We start from the raw sequence: 19727 nt of genomic DNA, 5'->3' as shown, positions 1-19727 counted from the left end.
CAACTGCTATGCGTGATTTATGGGAAGTTTTAAATTGAATCCCATAATTTTTTTAAAAAAAAAACTGTTCCATAAATAGGGCCTGATTTTACTCTTCAGTGATTTGTGTGAAATATGATTGATTTAATTTGACTTACTATTTAAAAAGGAAAAGAATATTATGTTAAAAAAATATAGCCTATTTTTTCTCTCAGAATTTTTAAAAAAAAATATGTTCCAAAAATAGAGCCTAAATTTACTCTAACGTGTTTTGTATTTCTCTGTATTTCGCTATATTTCACTGTGTTTAAAAAATGCGAGATACAACTGAAATATAGCCAAAAGCAACTACGAATTATAAATCTTCAACTTGTAGCTATAACTAGTTAGAAGCTATTAAAAGGTAGCTATTTGTGTAAGTTTCACAAAATTATAACAACAACCGAGTGTGATCCCACAAGTATAATGGATATAAAATTATAATATACCTAGTGTAATTTCACATGCGGTGTCTGGAAAAAATAAAGTGTACGCAGACCTTATCTCTATTTTGTAAGTAGAAAGGTTGTTTCCTATAAATCCTTGGTACAAGTATATTGGATATAAAATTAAAGTTTCTAAAATTAGAAAGAAAAAAAAAACAGATACAAATTGATGGATTTCAGACAAGAGACTTAAAATAGGCCAAAATGTTTTGTTGGTAAGCTAGCAACTGGATGTATACATACAAATAGAGTCCTCGAATGGACCAAATATTGGGCCTACATAGCACGTGAAGTTCACGAGGTAAACTCATGTATTTGGGCCCACACTACAAGTGATAGAGACTAGAGGGTTAGGCTCAATTTGTGATACATAGCAACAAAAAAGGAAGAAAAAAAGTGAATATATAACCAAACAAAAAAAAGTGACAACAATTTAATCTTACAAATAAAAATAAACTCTTATAATCCTGCATCAGATACTTTTCTTTTGAGCCTAGGGTATATCGGAAACAACCTCTCTACCTTACAAGGGTGGAGGTTAATATCTGCGTACATCCTATCCTCACCAAACCCCACTTCTTATGCAATTACACTGAATATGTTGTTGTTGGTGTTTGTAAATAATAACAAAACTCGAAGGCCACATTGGTGGATCTACATCGACATATGAGAAAAGTGTCAAACTTGTTGATGTATTATTCAAAATGGAACACCTGGGGTCAAATGTATTTCTATATTATTCAAAATCGAATCATACCACCCTATTTTAGACTCCTGATCTCGTATAATAAGTCTCATGCTTGCTCTTGATCATTGACGGCGTTTTAATCTGATGGTAATTTTAAATTACAATTAAAAGTTGAGGGGTAAATTTGAACCTTTTCTCCTTGAAGAACTTGGACACGTGCATCCATCCATTTTGTACTGGAGCTGTTATCCGTTAAAAAAGACAGTTTGCATACAAAAGGATGTGAATAGACCAAAATTATGCTATTTGCGAAATTGAGCGATTTCAACTGGTACATGAATATATTTATATCTTTTATTACCTTTAGAAAAGAAAAAAAAAAGAGTTTCAACTTGACTAACAGATTTAAAATGATAATAGCTAGTGAAAAGCATGCAAGAAATAAGATTTTTTTTCGGGCTTTCTGTACTTTGTTCTCTGTTTCATATTTATGTGCCTAATCTTCAAATTGCCAAACTACAAAAACAAATATCTAATTATCATGTAGGACTAATTGTTTTGAAACTTCACAAATTCCAGATTCAAATGTCTCTCTCAGTAATTGCTGAAAATAATTAAAAGACGTCGTGTTGTTGTTGTGATAAAAGATGTTTTACTACATAAAAAATGAGAGGTAATGATCTCTTATATAAAAAAATGTGAGGTAATGATCTCTTATGGCCATTTAGATCCTTATGTCATACTAAAGATGCACCACCAAAGGTGTTGATAGGATGGGATGACTAGAGTTCTCCACATTTAATTAAATGTCTCGAGTACGAGTTTTAAAAATTAAAACATTTAGATAAGAAGTCTTTTATCCCATTCGTGGACCTACTCGATTGATATAAATTCGAATTAATTGAATCAGTGAATTTCGTGAATCAGATGATTAAATAGGGGAAAATATTGAAGATGCAATAAATATTTACTCGCACTTTACATCAAATTTCAAACCATACAATTTAAATTTAACAGTTAAAAGTTAAACATATACTACATATCACTGAAGGAATAGATGAGTATATAAAAAGACAAATGTCATGCATTTATTAATTTGATGCAAATATCGGATAAATGGAATCCATGTAATTTTGTTATTTTTAGAAGATGGAGTCCATGTAATTTTGTTAGTCATTTTCTTAATATTATTATAATTAATATTTATTGAAGTTGAACATCAAGGACAGATTAATTATAGATAAATGATGAGACAAGATGTTTACGAAGTGCTACAAGCCTACAACATTAATTTCTTTCTTGTAATATATGCGTACAAAATTCTTTGAAAAACTTCCCCAGTGTGTGGTTAGGAATCTTACAAAATCTAAGATTGACCTAAACCTTTGTCTGTTTGGTATATATACTTTTAGATTTTAACATATATACATCAACAATTCAAATTAAAGAAAGTTTTATTCATCAAATCATTCAAAATATATTTATATATAATTATCCATAAAAAGTGAAACTTATAATCTTGAAAAATAAGGCAAATTACTTGCTGCAATAAATTTGGTTAACTTGGCAGCGTAAAAGTTTATTATTTTATCGATCTATATAAGTTAAAATCATATGATATACCAAGACTCAGATAAGAATTGTATGGCGTTGGGCTATGTAAACTCATTTGTTTCGTATTTTTGTTTAAAAATCTGAAAAATACACCATGAAAATAGGTTTGTTATTATTTTGTTCAGCAAGAAATGAAAAATTGACTTATATTTAATCACATTAACTTTTTCAAAAAAAAACAAAAAAAAAATCTCCAAAACTTTCTTACATATCAATCATTATAAATTCGTAAGCGTTATTGAAAGAGAGAATCATAAAAGTGCAAGGTTTGATTCTCATTGTGCAACAGTTATGTATTATTTTAGATTAGTATATAGTCATGTAGTTTTTTTTTTTTTCTTTTTTCCTATAGGTTTTTTCTAGCTATCACTAAAGAGGTTGTTTTCAGAAGACCCTCGGTTCGAAAAGAAAGAAAATATATATATGTATCATTATACTTTAAAATAAAGTGTGTGTTTGTTTGCACGCTTAAGTGTCACAAATGTTGAACACAATTTAGTTCCTAATTATGTCTAAGTGGACAAACAGTTAGTTAATTGCCATTGGCCAACCTTCTTGATTAATAATAGTGACTAAAACTATTAACAAAACTTTGGGCCTCTTACAGAATTTGGACACTTCATCACCTCTATAGAACTTCGACAACATTTCTAACTAATATTTAGTGAATTGACAACATCTTTTGGGTCTCAATCTAGCCAAACTTTCCAAAACAAAATTATATAAACTTTAACCTAACTTTGTCTCTTATCTTAGTTGTTATTAGCCTAATAAAAGCTGATGTAAGGGAGCCAAAGTAAACAAAAATTAAATAGACAAGGTCCATAATGGATAAAGCCAATTAGAATTTATCAAAAGATATACCATGTTATGTAGTCAAGGCCAGCTTTTAGAAATTAAAGAAATCTGGTACATGTCAAGGCAAAGGTTAGTGATCCCATGGCAATAAATATGCTTTGTAAATATATATTTTTGTTTATCCTTTACTTTTTGCTCTTTTTTTTCATAGGGTGGTTGGGTATCTAATGCATATCTTTTTTACTCCGGTTTGTCCATTTGGTATCTGACGTTCACTAATTGGATTAATCCTGATTGAGGTAGGTCGATCAAGAGAAAAAACTTCTATCAGTCAAAAGTTTTACTGCTATTCTTGAGATTCAAACCCGATAGTACATTCCTCGCACCTCATCTCTAGGTGGTGGAAAGAGATATTAATCTGGAATCGCACCATGTAGGGATGGTTAAAAATGAAGGGATAGTTCAACTTTACATATAATGTTTAGAAACTACAAGATGATCTTATCCTTTCCAAAAGCTTTGATTTCATTAAAAGAAATCTCAATTCATTTTGATGTAACTGACTCTAAACAGGGACTAAGGAAAATGCCAATTATTTGTATGACCATGATTGAAATGGCATTTTGGCAAAAAGGTCATAGCTTAAACCGTCCATTTTTAGTTTTTTACTTATCTTATATACTAAATATAGTTCTCCATTTTTACTTATTCCGATTGAAAAATCAAGAGATAATTTAACATATCATATCTATTTTTATCGTTATTATTAACTATTGAATTGGAAAGTTTAAAAAATTCTTGTACAACTTTTAAAGTAATATTTATTAATTTCAATCATTAGATAATTTAATAATAATTAAAGGTGATATAATAAAATTATCATTGCATATTCCAAATAAGGAATACTATATTATAAGAACAAAAAATATCAATATTTATGAAAGTGGCTAAAGGACAGATGAATGGTCGGCTGGATAAGGCAAATTTCTTTATATATATATCTACGATAAAATTGTCCTGATACCTGACATTATGATATGTCCAACACCAAATGTGGGACATAACACAGTTAAGAATAGCCAATCAAAATTCAGAAACAGATATATCTCCACTGCCATTGATATTGACAACTCAATACTGTGGGGCTGAATGGTTTCAATAGCCAATTAGATTTTAGAAACAGATCCCTTTGAAAGAGGAAACTACAATGAAAGACCTCAGATATGGAAGTAGAAACAATTGACACTAATAATGGACTTGCAAAGGAGTCAAGTTCAATTGCTCTGGTCTCTTTTTCCTTTTTCTTTTTCTTTTTTTAACTATTAAGTTTTCGGTATATTCACTTATATGATTACTCTAGATTTATGCATTCATTAAAAGAGAAGACATTTCTTGACAGGAATTTCTCCATTTTTAGGATTTGAACCTAAGACCTTTGGTTACGGTTGAGTTCTATGATTTGATATTCAGATAATCCGGATTCACGCGCTCATTATAGAGACCAAAAAGGCTCCCAAATAGAAACTTTTCTATTCCTAAAACTCAAATCGGAGAGTTTTGATTAAGGATAAAAAGATCTATTCCTTTACGTAACTAAACAAGAAATTCAGCCTTGCTTGAATAATCACCATGATTCAGAAACAGATCCTAAACAAACTAAAAATATACCTGAAAAGTCTAATAGAGAAAACTAAAACTTTGACTAATATTTAAGATACCAAAAAACCCTTCCATAAGTACATAAAAAACATAAAACCTTGAAATAGTCAGTACGTATGCAGTGGCGGAGCCAGAATTTTAATTAAAGGGGTTCAAAAATATAAAAAAGTAGACAAACGAAGAAGCCGAGGGGGTCCAACAACTACTATATATACATAAAAAATAATTTTCACCTTATATATACAGTATAAATTTTTGTCGAAAGGGACCCCTTTGGCTTTTACCGGCTCCGCCCCTGTACGTACGGCTTACTAAAGACAGAAATAATGTTTATTTTACGTAAATGTGAGCATACTAAGTAAGAAGAAATCATGCAAAAAAATATGTTTAGAGTTCCTTTTGAGCCAAGAACAAATTCTTCTTTATAATAGTAGGAGTAAGATTTAATCCTTCAATGGAAGATACTCTTTTTTGAAAATAAATATCCAAACCATCAAAGCTATGCACTAGTTTAATTTCACATTGCATTTGTAGTATTTAGCCATAAATACTAGTTAGGAAAATAATGGGTTTTCCTCACCGAAGTGGATTTGCATTAATTATGATTTGAGTCACCACTCAGTCCAAAATCCTTAAGAAGCAGATGAATTCACTTTGTCCGCGGCCTAGATAACCTCTAGAAGATGCAAAGTGCTTTCTCAATGCAAACCCCGTCATATTATAGTGGAAAATGTATTTTTTTTTCAACACCTATAATGCTACATTTAGATAACTATATATAGTTGGTGTTTAAGAAAAGGACAAGCTAATGATTTAATTAGCACCCTTATAAATGGATGCGGCCTAATAACTTTTTCCCACAGCGTTAATCCAATTAATTTCACATCAAGGTCAAATCATTATCACTAACTTCACTTTCACATGACCAAATTGTTATACCTATTTAGGAGTATTATTAACCATTATTATTGTAATACGGTAAATTACACTACGTCATTTGGTAGGTGGCTAAACTTGCAGTTTCAATCCCAATAAAATACAGTACAATATAAAAAAGCTGATTGAACCATTTTTAATATTTAATATTAAAACAGATCTACTACGTGTCCATTTAAGCCTATTTGTGGAGTCACAGCTGGCTTCAACAACCAATCAGAATTTAATAACAGATCTTCAACACGCTACTGTAGTTAAATAGAAACGAAAAGAAAACTAATACTAATACTTTGACTATTATTGAAGTTACCAAAATACCTATCCATAAGTACATAAAAAAAATAAAAATATAAAAACCTATTGGACATCGGATAATTGGAAATACAGCTTACACTAAAAAATAGAAATAACTATTTTCTTTTCTTCATTATTACTATACGTTAAAACCGAAGGAACGATGCCGTATCATGAATTAGGCGCAATGAAACTGGCGCCGGTTAAAATAAGAAAATTAAAAAAAATAATTAATAATTTGACTATTAATTAGTTACCAAAACACCTTCCATAGTGCATAAAAAAGTTAAAAAAACAAAAACCCATAGGACATTTAGGGTTAATTGTAAATACAACTTATACTAAAACAACAACAACAACAACATACAACAATATATGTTATCTGAGAAAACAGAAGTATAACTATTTTCTTTTCTTAATTATTACTAGTGCATTAAAAAAGAAGTAACGACGCCGTATGGTGAAACAACACAATGAAAATAAGAAAATAAAAAACTAATACTTTGACTATTAACTTAGTTATCAAAATAACCTTCCATAAGTGCATAGAGAAAAAGTTAAAAAACCAAAAACCCATTAAACATTCGGGTAATTGGAAATACATCTTATACTATACTAAAAAAAAGAAATAACTGTCTTTGGTACTGCGTTGTTGAGCCGAGGATCCATCTTAAATTGTCTCTCTATCCCAGTAAAGTAAATTAAGGATAAGTTCTGCATACATTTTATCCTCGTCAGACATCACTTATGACATTACACATTAGTACGTTGTTGTTGTACTTTAATTATTACTAATGCGTTAAAAACGAAGGAACAACACCGTATCGCGAATCAGGCACAACATTAAAATCATTGCCTGAAAAAATCTTGTCAACACCACCAGTGCTATCCATTCTCTTAGCAAAACGACCTTTAATTCTTGGCCTTTTTTCTGCATAAGCTTTTCTTGAAGCATATCGAATTGTTTTCTCAAATTTTCGATTTTTTTTCTTTTCTCTGTACCTTAATACTCTTGCTTCTCTATCTAAACCAATTAATTTTTCACCTTGATTAGCAGAATTTGCTAAATCAAGATTGTTGTTAACATTTTTGATAAATGGATGTGATATTTCTGAAATTGAACTTCCATCTGGTACAATTCCAACATCTAAAGATGATGATGACACCTGAAAAATAAAATAAAAGTAGAATTGTAGCTTAACTTTCAAGAAATTACAAATTTGGGTACGGGACTTTAGCTAAAAACAAGAAAGTTAGCTTAACTTTCAAAGAAACTTGCAAATTTGGGTGTTGGTAAAAAGATGGGATTTTTAGCAAAAAACAAGAAAATTAGCTCAACATACAATAAATTGCAAATTTGGGTGTTTGTTAAATAAAAAAAAAATCAAGAAAAAATAGCTCAACTTTGAAGAAATTTGCAAATTTGCGTGCTGGTAAACTGATAGAGTTTTCAAGAAAAAATTGGCTCAACTTTCAAGAGGAGAAAGATTTGTTTTTGGTACTTACACTGTGACTGAGTGATGGGGTGTTGTAAGATTTGATGTGTGATTGAGTGAAATCAATCTCAAAATGGTTTTCTTGATGATGAAATGGTATTGGCTTTGTTGTAGTTTGTACTGGTACAACACTGTCATTTGCTGAATTGTATTGAAGTTGTGATTGTGTGTCTATAGATGCAGAATAATCAAAATCAAGAAAACTTTCTGATTCTGGAAATAAGAAATCCATTGATTTGATTTCTGTATTCAATGGAAGTTTAGAAGTTATTGTGTTTGGTGGAATCCATGGATCAGTGTTGTAATCTTTCTCATGATGTCCAATACAAGTAGGGGCTATTATGCCCGTGGTCGCAGTCGTGGTCGTGTTGATATCGTTCGAACCGTTGGTTGAGAAGAGGAGAGTGGCGGCGGTTGACTTTACGATGGACTCGACGGGGTCGTAGAACGGGACGACCGGGATGCGCTCGTGGCGCTGTGCCAAGGGGTTGGCGGAGTGGATGTCGCGGTCGCAAGTGACGCAGAGGGCGGCCGCGTCAGCTCTGCACGTGACGCTGGCTGCCGCCTGCTCGCAGACCTCGCACATCCACACACGCTCGTGGCTGGCATGCAGGCGCGTGTCGCAGGACAGGCAAACGAATATGTTGTCTTTCCTGCAAAACACCAACGCGGCGGCCAGATGGCAATACTCGCACGGTTTTGCCATCCCGGCCGCCGCGCCGCCGCTCCATATTCCTCCAGGGAAGCAATTGAGGCCTTCTCTCAATATGCCCATATTATTCTTCTTCTTTCCTTTTTTTTTTTTTTCTTTTTTTTGTTCTTTTCTTTGAGGCCTAAAGCTGATGGCTAAAGCTTTGTTAAGGGTGTTGAATTTTTTTTTTCGGTTTGTGAAATGAACAGCTATGGCTTGTGCTTCTTAAGGGAAATCTTGATGCTGACGAGTATAGGGGTGACACGTGGGATGAATTTTGGCCACAAAAAAGATTTATATGACAAAGCAAATGATATTATTTTGTATTAATTTGTCATATGTCTGTGCCGACGTAGGGCCAACTTTGAGGGTAGTGGGTGGGTTTTTGTTTTTTTTTTGTTTTTTGTTTGTGGGGGTAAGTTGAAGGGGTGTTATTAAATTATAAAGATGAAATTTGGGTGGAGGTTGATTGTGATGGGGCGACTTGTTTTAAGTTTTTATAAAAATAAAGAGGAAATCTAGAGTTAGAGCACGAGAAGAATGAGAAGTGAAAAGTTGTAAGTAAAGCTTTATAGCTTTTCTAGTAAAGTTTGGTTATTTGTAGATAGTAAAATGATATCACAGTACTTTATGTTGGTATTAATATTGGAACTCCGATTAATTCAAATTTACTTCCCTTAAGGCTCATTAAACGTGAAGGCACCCTCTATCTACATAAAATAAAAATAAAATATGCGTACATTGTATCCTTCTTGTGAAATTACGTTGGGTATATTGTTGTATTGTCGGAATTAATGACAAATTATTTTCCTATATACATCATAAAAAGGACTACACCTAACCCCATGTGGCTAAATGTCTGCCTTTTGTGGATTATAATAGGTAACCACTAACCAGTATGTTGAGCCAACATTGGAGTAGTTATAATTCTCAAAGGTGAGTAAAGCTATGAAAAGATTGCTTGTTATACCTTAAACAAAAATTGTATTCTATGTGAGAAAACAAGTGTTTTCAAGAAATAGGTTAATATCACGTATGGTCACGACTTATTTTGCTTATGGTAATGTCGTAAAATTACTCTTTATTACATTAAAGTAATTAACTAAATTTTATCCACTATAATAAGTCATAAAACTAGTGATGTTAAAGCGATTGAACTGGTATAGTGCGGTGGATATATTAAAGTTCAATTATCATAGGTTAAATTAAACATACCACCAAAGGATGTGGTGCAGCGGATGAGGCTACTCCTCCCTTAATCAGAGGTCTCGAGTTCGAGCCCTGCATATGAAAAAATTCTTGGTAGCGCTTTCCCCCGAATGAGGTCCTATGTGGAGCGAATCCAGATATAGTCGAACTTCAATGCAGATACCGGATACCGGGTGGAAACCAAGAAAAAAAGGGGAGGAAAAAAAAAAAGAGATTTTAACCTTAGAAAGAAGTTGATGATGTGAAGATTGAGAGGAAAATAAAGAGTAAATAGCTCTTACCTAACTAATCGCCGAGTTCGGAACCAAAATGCCCAAAAAAAAATCATTTTGAACCTAAATACCCCAACAAAAAAAATGTTACAAAACTACTTTTAGCGCAGTATTTTAATGTGCTATAGCAATTTGTCCCTCACCTATAGCGCATTAAAATACTGCGCTATAGGACTCCACCATTTTCCACTAACAGCCTCTTATTACATTTTCACTCCTTTTTACGTAGTTTAGCCGTATATTAATCATGCTTTGAGACTCCAGAACTTCAATATTTTATATAGAACCCTATTTATATTTGTACAATTAATAAGATAGGCTCAATACATCAAGAATACGCAATACTTTGGATTGTCGTTTTAGTGGTTGAAAAGTGCTCGAAGTCCTTTTTGTTTGAAGACTTGTAGTCATTAGCTTTACGTTATTTATCTTTTAGGGTTTCGTTTTATTTTTAAATTAATGCTTAATTTTATTTCGAATGTGTCACGTTTTTTTTTTATTATCAATTTAGGATGTGAAACTATAAACAATAATAAAGACTAAGATAATATTTATAAATATGCAAAAAATATATAATATTTACGATGAATTGTACAACACTAATGTATATACACTATCGAGGATGGGTCCCACATGTAGTATGCCAGAGACTATCCCTAGGCCTAAGGCTCATACCATCCCCACAGCCCTAGCCATCGTCTCCATCGCCCTTTTTCCTCTTAATAACCGGGCGCTCCAAGTCATGATCATCTCCTCTTCCCCTTGCCTGTGCGCCCTTGACCAGAATGTGCTTCTTCTTGGGATCTGGTCCCGCTCGCACGGGCAGAACCTCATGATGACCTGGGTCTGGAAACTCGGACTCTTCCTCGTCAGGGGTTGCCACCGTGGGCGCCGAAGAATGAACCTAAAAAATATATAATAATTAGTACCATTTCTTATTTATATTGAATACATTAATGTTATTTATTTAATCAAACCTGTGTGTCAACGGGCGCCTGAGTAGGCTCCTGAGATGGGTGGGTCTGTGGTGAATATGAGGTAGTCTCCTGAACGAGATGTTGTTCGAAGCCCAAGTAAAGGTTATAAAAATTAAATAAATATTTACCTTATATTGAATAAAATTAATTTTAAGTAAACAACTTACATGCGCCTCGGTAGTCTCATGAGAAGACACCTCTGTCTCGGCAGGCTGATGAGAAGGCTCCTGAATGGGTCTCTCATGTGGACCCACTGGCGCCGAATCCTAAAATATGTAAAAAAAATGAAATAATAAATAACATACATATTTAAAATAAGTAATTTAAATAATCAAATATGTATATTAAATATTGACCTTATATTGCATAAAACAATTTTTTTTAAAAAAAAAAGCTTACTTGTGGCTCGACAGTCACATGGGAAGACACCGCTGGCTCGGCAGACCTATGAGAAAATGCCTGAGTGGGTGGCTCTGGTGGACCCGCTGGCGCCGAATCCTAAAATATAAAATATTACTAAAAAATTATATATATATATATATATATATATATATATATATATATATATATATATATATATAATTTAAATGAACAAATAAATAATTTAAATACTAACCGGGATCAAAAACTCATCGAAGTCAAGAATCTTGGCTCCCTCTAAATTCCTCACAGGCCGCTCATCAGCTAATGAAGCGCGTAACGCCGCCCAATCAACGTTATCACGCTCCTCCATGTATGCATTCTGGCTCGGCTGTGATGAAGACCCAGGTATCTCAGCAAGTAAGAGCGCCGGCGTAAACGTAGGTGAGTTCCCAGGTGAGCTGCCACTGGTCTGGAATGGCTGCGGATGGACTAGACCGTGAACGCCCTCTGGAATGGGATCGTCCTCATCCGCCACATTTACCAGATAGTGTCCTCCACCACCAGGTCCTCTAGCAGCAGCACCGCGTCCTCTACGCGCACGGCGTCCTCTGCCAGCACGACCTCCTCCTCTGGGAGCACCCTTTCCTCCTCCTGGCGCTGCCTGATACTCAGCCTCCAGAACAGGCTCCTCCCTGCGCCTAATCTCTCCTGTCTGCCGGATATCATCCTCGGATATCCGTACCATCTCAGACGGAAGCCCCGCAAGCCCAGGGAAAGGCATATGCTCTAACCCCAAGATGCGTAAACGTTGTACGACCACCAGCTGCATTTGTGTTCAACAGAAAAAAAAAGTTATTTTTTAAAACGTAACAATTAATGCAATTAAATAAATCTAAATACGATAAACTTACCAATGCCTCGTACTGCCCCGCGAGTGCTGAGTATCCTACATCCCTAGGGGGACGCAAAGCTGGGTTGCCGATCAATCGACGTGTAATCTGATGATACCACAACATGTAATGCTCAATGGGAGTCAAATGGCCGACCACCGCTAAAGTGCCCACCCTGTTCTCCCAAAGGTGGAGCTGGACATCCATGAAAGCCAGAAAATCATCATCAACGGCAGCCCGATCGTCCCGCTGGTAATGTTGGAGCTCATGACGGACGTCATGGGGTATACTCTGTGTATGCCCTAACTGTCGTAAGAAACGCTCGGGCATGTGGTCCTCTACGATGTCCAGGTGTCTCAATGGACACCGCGACCTCCAAACCCCCTGACCTGCCCTGCAAAAGTCCGACAAACCATCTAATATAGCAACGTACGACGTCCATATAAATAGTTGCATAACATATAAATACAAATCAGTGATCACCAAGTAGAAAAAATGTTTAATTAAATTATTAATGTAAATTTAAATAGTTTTACCGCATCGTCCGTCATGTGATCAAGCTGGTGTTGGAATGCAAGAATACTGTGGTGCGTATCCACATCCCGGTCAAAACCCGCTGTCCACCTCCTCGCATAAGGCATGTCAATCTCGAGGTGATCCCTACGTACGGGCTGAAAAGGCAGCATCCTCTCCCACGCCCATAACTGTAAGCGATATTAGAAAATATGATTTTTAAGTCGTCGTTTCAAGAGGTTTGTCTACATTAAAGGAAGGCACACTTAAAATATTACCTGGAGAAGAGCAAAAATCCACACACATCTCTGACAACACTAATAGACGCTCGGCACAGGCATCTGTAAAGATACGCCAAAACAGCACCGCCCAGCTGTAGTCTCCCAAGCGGTCCAGATGCTCCAAGAAAACCAAATAACGTAAACTGACAAAGGCACCCGATGAGTTCGGGAACAAGATGCCCCCTAATATAATAAGCAGGTACAAACGGGCATGACGATCAACATCGTCCTGCGGGGTGCCGTCCACAACAGGATGCAAACCCTCCAAATAAGTGCAGAGTGCACTAATCTTAACCCGACTCTGTCCCGAAATCTGGTCCTCGGCATCAGGCACGAAGTGGGTGGGCCTAGTCAACTCTGTCGCCCACGTCTGACCGGGAGGAGGCTCGTACCGAGTGTATAGTGGCTCTCCATTTAACCGCAATCTAAAGAGGACCTCCACATCCTGAAATGTAATCGTGGTCTCACCAGTGCGAAGATGGAAGGTATGTGTCTCTGGCCCCACCGCTCAACCATGGCCGTGATGAGCACCCAATCATGCTGTACCCGACCAACGGACACACAATGGTAGATGCCGCCCCGAAACAATATCTCCAAGACGCGAGGGTGTGGGGGGTGCTCGCGTAAAAGAGTCCACTTTCTCTGCAGCCTACGGGGACGGAGCCTTGTAGATATCCCTATAGTACCGGCCCATAATCACTCTGACCTATGATTGTCTTGCAAAGACAATACTGATCTATCAGCTGGCCCCGGGTGAACAGCGAGCCCGGGGTGATCATCGGGTCCCGGGTGAGCATCGGGCCCTGGGGGAACATCGGGCCCAGGGGGAACATTCGAATCCATGAAAGAGTCCGGTCTATACAAACTAATTAGTCATTATTCTTGAAATGAAAGATAAATTATATTAACTAATTAATAATTTGTAGGGAATATGTGAATTATGTAGTATTATATCTTGTGAATAATTAACATGGGATATGCAGTAAATTTAATATGTGATAGTAAGGACACATATGTGATGGCAAAGACTTTTAAGTTAATTACTTTTGAATTATGTGATAGCAAAGACTTGTTAAGTTAATTAGTTTGGAAATCGAAATTCAGCAGTAATATTTGCTTAGTACTCTATTTTGAATATGTGATATATTTTTAGTTGACCAACTAGCCAACACAACTACGATAAAATTAGACTAAAAGAGTATATTCGTCGACCACATATGTTCCTACAAATTTTACATTTTTTCGTTAACTTATGTATTTATGAAAAGAAGAACTTTAACTATTCCTTTTTAGATAATCTTTTTTTATTTAACATATATATTCATGCTTTTAAAATAATATAGATTAACAATTCATAATCATTTACAACTTGTTTGGATGGTTGTTACCTATTGTATTCTATTATGTTGTTAGTTTAAATACAATGTTTGCTTTGATTGTTACTTTAATTTTATTGTTATGTAACGACGAAAGGTCGTATTTTATATAACCACTGATTTGGTCCTATACAATATAACACAATACGATATATTATGAAACAATACATAACAATCATCCAAACAAAGTGTTAACAACATAATAATTCATTACCAATCAACTTCTTTCAATTCATAAACAATATTTAACAACTAATAAATTCATAATCAATATTTAACAAATAATCAATTAACAAAATAATAATTCATTAACAATTCATGAATAATTAACAAATTAACAACTCATAAACATATAACAAATTAACAATTCATAATTTAATAAATTAACAATTCATAAATATTTAACAAATAATGAATTAAAAAAAAAAAAAAACGAAACAGTGGCAAAAGCCACTGCCCAGTCGAACAAGAACATTTTTTTTTTTTTTTGGAAAATAGCAAGGATTAAATGTTAAGCATGCTTAGAATATAATGTATATAACAAAATAATAACAAAAGTTCATAGTAGAAAACCTTAATCGAAGACTTTTTGTAGAGTTATTTTAATCGAGTTGTATGCCGCTTTTTCCCAAAATTCGAACTTAGAATCTTTCTCCTTCACTTGAATATACCGAGAATCTAAACTTTCCGGACGAAATTTAATAGAAAATGACGTCTTTGGATGTGGGGACCACTTCGGTTTCGCCTCCAATGGCGTTTTCAATTTTTTTTTTTTGGCCACTGGAGGGACCAGTGGTGGAACCCGACGGGTTTTAATGTGGACTACTATAGCGCAGTATTTTACTACGCTATAGGTGAGAGAAAAATTTCTATAGCACAGTAAAATAATGCGCTAAAGCACTTAACGGGTCCGTTACGGTTAAGTGCTTTAGCGCAGTATTTTACTGCACTAAAGGTAATTTTGTAACTTTTTTTTTATTGGGGTATTTTGGTTCAAAATAATTTTTTTAGGGGTATTTTGGTTCCGGACCCACTAATCGCCCTAGTGATGAACTAGATGTCTTTGGATGTGTAGAGCAGTCGCGGAGCTAAAGAGATGGCTAAGGGGTTCGAGTGAATTTTTTTCGCCAAAAAATTGTACTGCATAAACAGATTAAAAACAATTTTTTTATTAGTATTATATATGGACAATGGAATCTCTTAGCATAAGAAAAAATTCTAGTGTTGTGGTAAAAACAATTCCTCTGCCCTCATGCCAAAGTTATTATAAACTCCATCAATTATGATTCTTTGCACCTAAAGATTTAGAAGGTTTATTGTAAGAATTAAATCGGGTAGATCATAAACAAAACTCTACTATAACAATAAAATCTCAATAAATAAATTTATTCTTAAGTTTACTTTGAACATCTTGGGAATAAAGTCAGAAATTCACGAACTAAGTGTCTTTTATCCTTCTATGGTTATTGAAGAGGAAGAAGCGAGTTAGCGTTATGAGATGTTGTAAAAGAGAAGTTAACGCTCACCAAAACTGAATAATAACCCCGGAACTATTAACCATGTGTAGTAGTTTTATTTTGAAAATATTTTCTTTATCTTTAATTTTATCAACTGGTCAAGTCAGTCCACGTGGAGCGACTTACAACCCAAACTCAATATCCGACATTTATTACCTAAAAAAAAGTTATAAATTACATTTAAAGGATTAGTTGACATTCACTATTTGAAAAGACTTTTTGGATCAATTTTATTTTATGTATAAGTTGTTGCATGAGGGCAAAGGAATTGCATGATCCCTTTACTTTTCCCTGCATTGGTTTCCAGTTTTGTCATTATCAAGCATTGAATAACGGAAGCACCACTTCAATTTTGGATATCAAGAATTTTAATTAAAAATATTTCCCTTTCCTAATGTAAAATTGAATTAAAGAAGTTTCTTGAAACCAAAAGCGTGTACATTTATAGCATTTTCAAATGATAGACATGGATGGTTATATAAATTGACTATGGAATTTTTCAAAGATATGCATATGTTGAACAATTAATGAGGATTAAATGAAATTAGTCGAAGGTCTTGTTATTAAAAGGACGTGAACTTTTTTTCTTCAATTCATATTGTTGATCGTTACAACAACCCAGTGAAATCCCACATCGTGGGGTCTGCGAAGGGTAGAGTGTACACAAATCTTACTCCTATCAGGGTAGGACGACTGTTTTTGAAAGACTCTCGGCTCAATAGAAAGCATAAAAAGAGATCAAATAAAGCCAAGAAATTCAAAGCGATATGAAAATGAAAATAAAAAAAACGACTAAGCTGCAGTTTGCAAAGGACAGTAGCCATCACAGATAAAATAAAAATAATCAACGTACATAAAATAACATCTTATTTATGTACTATTTGGCAAATATGACTCCTAACATGAGACGGGGAAAAAAACACATAAATTCGATATTAGTTCAGCGTAACTTTATTGGTAACATATTAATATTGAAAATTGAAAATACTCCCTTTAAAAGAATCGATTTGCATGGTATCCAGGAAAAAATGAGTTTCAGTAAAGCCAGAGATAGTTGTCAAAGGAGAATGATTGATGATAGACCCGAAACAACAATACTTTTACTAGTACTACTATTTTATTAGGCATGTTGAGTTTCACTCTTTCAATAATGTTTTACTATTTTGTTCTTATCAATTAACAGGTTGGGCCGGTCGAATTGGCACCCACTCCAACGAGATACAGTCATAAAGCTGAAGGAAGAAAATAAAATATATACATGTCTAAATTCACGCCGGAAAATTCCTCATTCATTCTCAGTCGCTGAATTCGAAATTTCTGCTTAAGAATGATGATATACTTATCATTCCATCACAATTTTTAGTGTAACAAATATAATCTATATTGCAGCTCAAATTAATTGCACATATTGTCCACTTTGATCTAACTGACTTCATCAATTTATCCCCCGGTTATATCATCATTGAGTCCAAAAGCAGGTGTACTATATGGATGGGTGTTGTGCTCTATAAAACTCTTTCATTTTACTCTCTCGCATTTTTCATATGAAATTTGCATAAAATATCATGTAGACGCTTTCTTCAAAAGCTTGTCCACCTAAAATCCTATCCATCCTTCTCTTTAACCCACTCTTGTGTGCCCACCTTCTATCATGGGTCTCACATTTAAAGAAGAAAAGTTTACAGAGAATGTGTAGATAAAATAACTATTATGAAAGTAAGATGAATGGTTATTTACTCATTCTTAAGAGATGATAGTACTTTTAGTCGAACTTTTAACAAAAACTTCCAAAACATCTACTTTAAAAGGTATAAAAGTTCCAGCAAAAGCAAGAAAAGCTATATCATGAAAATATTTAGGCCTCGTTGCAATAATTGAAGTGATACGATTTTTTTTTTGTTGCATTATATGCAGAGTTTTTAATATAATGAATCAAACATATTTTTTAGTTATCAGAAATATATTATTTCTAATTCATAACACAAAAGTTTTATATTACAAGTTAAATATTATTACTTGTTATTATTCTTTCGTATGTAATTAACCAAACGACCCTCAAGAATACAAATCAGAACAGTACAAACTTCCCCCCATTTACACTAAATCAATGAATACAAATACACACAACTATATGTGATTAATTAATGAATATTTTTATTTTATTAAACCACTTAATTATATAATAAATTGCATTAATATCCAGTAAAATTCATATATTTAGGCGAATGTGATTTAGGGGATGTATATTTCTTTTATAGTTTTTCATTTGATGTCCAGTATCTGCATTGAGATTCGAATAAATTTGTATTCCTGTCAAGAAGTCTCACATCGGGAGGTAACCAAGATCAAACTTGAAAGATATGGTTAAGGATAAAAAAAAATTAAAAAAATTAAAAAAGAAGAAAAGAACTTACCACTGTACCAGAACCGGCTATTGACGGAAAAATACTCCTCCCTCTGTTCCAAAAAGATTGTCCTCTTTTAACTTAGCACAAAGTTTAAGAAATAAAGAAAGACTTTTGAAATGTGTGGTCCAAAACAAGCCTTCGATATTTGTATGACTGTAAATCATCTCATAACGTTAAATTATTTTTAAATATAGTAAAAAGATAATTTTTCTGAAACAGACTTAAAAGGAAAGGAGGACAGAACATCGGGAGTATATTACAAAATACAGTTGCAAGTTGCAACAACTTAAGTACTCCCTCTGTTTTAATTTGTTTGAACATATTTCCTTTTTAATTCGTGCCAAAATGAATGACCTCTTTCCTAATTTGGAAACAAATTCACTTTATGAATGATTTACAACCACACAAATTTTCAAGGCTTATTTTGAGCCACAAGTTTCAAAAGTTTTCCTTCTTTCTTAAATGTCCAGTCCAGTCAAATGAGTTCATATAAATTGAAACGGAGGGAGTATTAATGAATTATCCAGGTCATGACTAAGTGTAAAGCATATAGTATTGAGTAAAGAGATATCATAGGCACAAGACAGGCTATGAGTAGATCATGTGACCTACCAATTAATTTTTTTTATTTAACCGTATGTTATTAGGGAGCGTTGATCCATTTAATTCAAATTTGATTTTTGTAGCGCTCATTTAAATAAGAAATACTCCGTATAAAAATAAAAAGTCTTATTTCAAAACTCGACCGAATTATTTTTTGTAAGAAAATAAAGAATAGTTGTGGCTCAACTCGAAATTAATTAAATAACAACTACTAATACTTAGCTTATAGTTTAGTAAGAGTAACAGTTATGAGAATCTATTTCACTTGCAAAATCCTAATACGTTAGGTAAAACACTCTTTACTTGAGGTATATTTTCAAAACTCAGAACTGTGATTCAGGATCAAGAATATTACATGCTTTTTGTGATAAAAATAAGAAAAAGATGTCTTGAAAAAATAAGATGACCTCATGCTATGCGTAATCTTAGGAGAAATATTATTATCTGTAGATAATTCTACCTAGAGGAAGAAAAGAAGAAGATAATTCTACCCTAAAAAAATAAAAAATAAAATTCTACCCTCTCAAGAAAGTTATGGAAAAGCCAGAAAGACTTTTTGAGTGTCCAACAAACAACAATTGCCAAGCAGAAAATGATATTTCTTCATTTATTACTTCTTTTTCTTCTTTCTTCTTTTTACTTTCTTCTTTTTCATTTCATTTGTTTATATATACTCCT

The 19727-nt window shown here is 33.7% G+C and overlaps 1 protein-coding gene across 1 annotated transcript; it reads right to left on the bottom strand.

The window, feature by feature from the left end:
* Positions 1-6933: 6933 nt before the first annotated feature.
* Positions 6934-8851, bottom strand: LOC132602828 (zinc finger protein CONSTANS-LIKE 5-like). Its single transcript, XM_060315614.1, has 2 exons — positions 7960-8851; positions 6934-7619 (listed from the first exon to the last, which is right to left on the bottom strand). The coding sequence occupies exons 1-2, from the start codon at positions 8722-8724 to the stop codon at positions 7245-7247; spliced, it is 1140 nt and encodes a 379-aa protein (XP_060171597.1). The 5' UTR covers positions 8725-8851; the 3' UTR covers positions 6934-7244.
* Positions 8852-19727: the final 10876 nt, after the last annotated feature.

The sequence above is a fragment of the Lycium barbarum genome, chromosome 7 (assembly GCF_019175385.1).
Source record: "Lycium barbarum isolate Lr01 chromosome 7, ASM1917538v2, whole genome shotgun sequence".
Lineage (NCBI taxonomy): Eukaryota > Viridiplantae > Streptophyta > Magnoliopsida > Solanales > Solanaceae > Lycium > Lycium barbarum.
This window is presented reverse-complemented; position numbering and strand designations above follow the sequence as displayed.

What these genes read in the sequence shown, in the direction of transcription:
- LOC132602828 (XM_060315614.1), bottom strand. Translation starts at nt 8,724, where the DNA reads ATGGGCATATTGAGAGAAGGCCTCAATTGCTTCCCTGGAGGAATATGG. An exon ending in CCCCATCACTCAGTCACAGT is followed by an intron (nt 7,620 to 7,959) that starts GTAAGTACCAAA and finishes TTTATTTTTCAG; the next exon opens with GTGTCATCATCATCTTTAGA.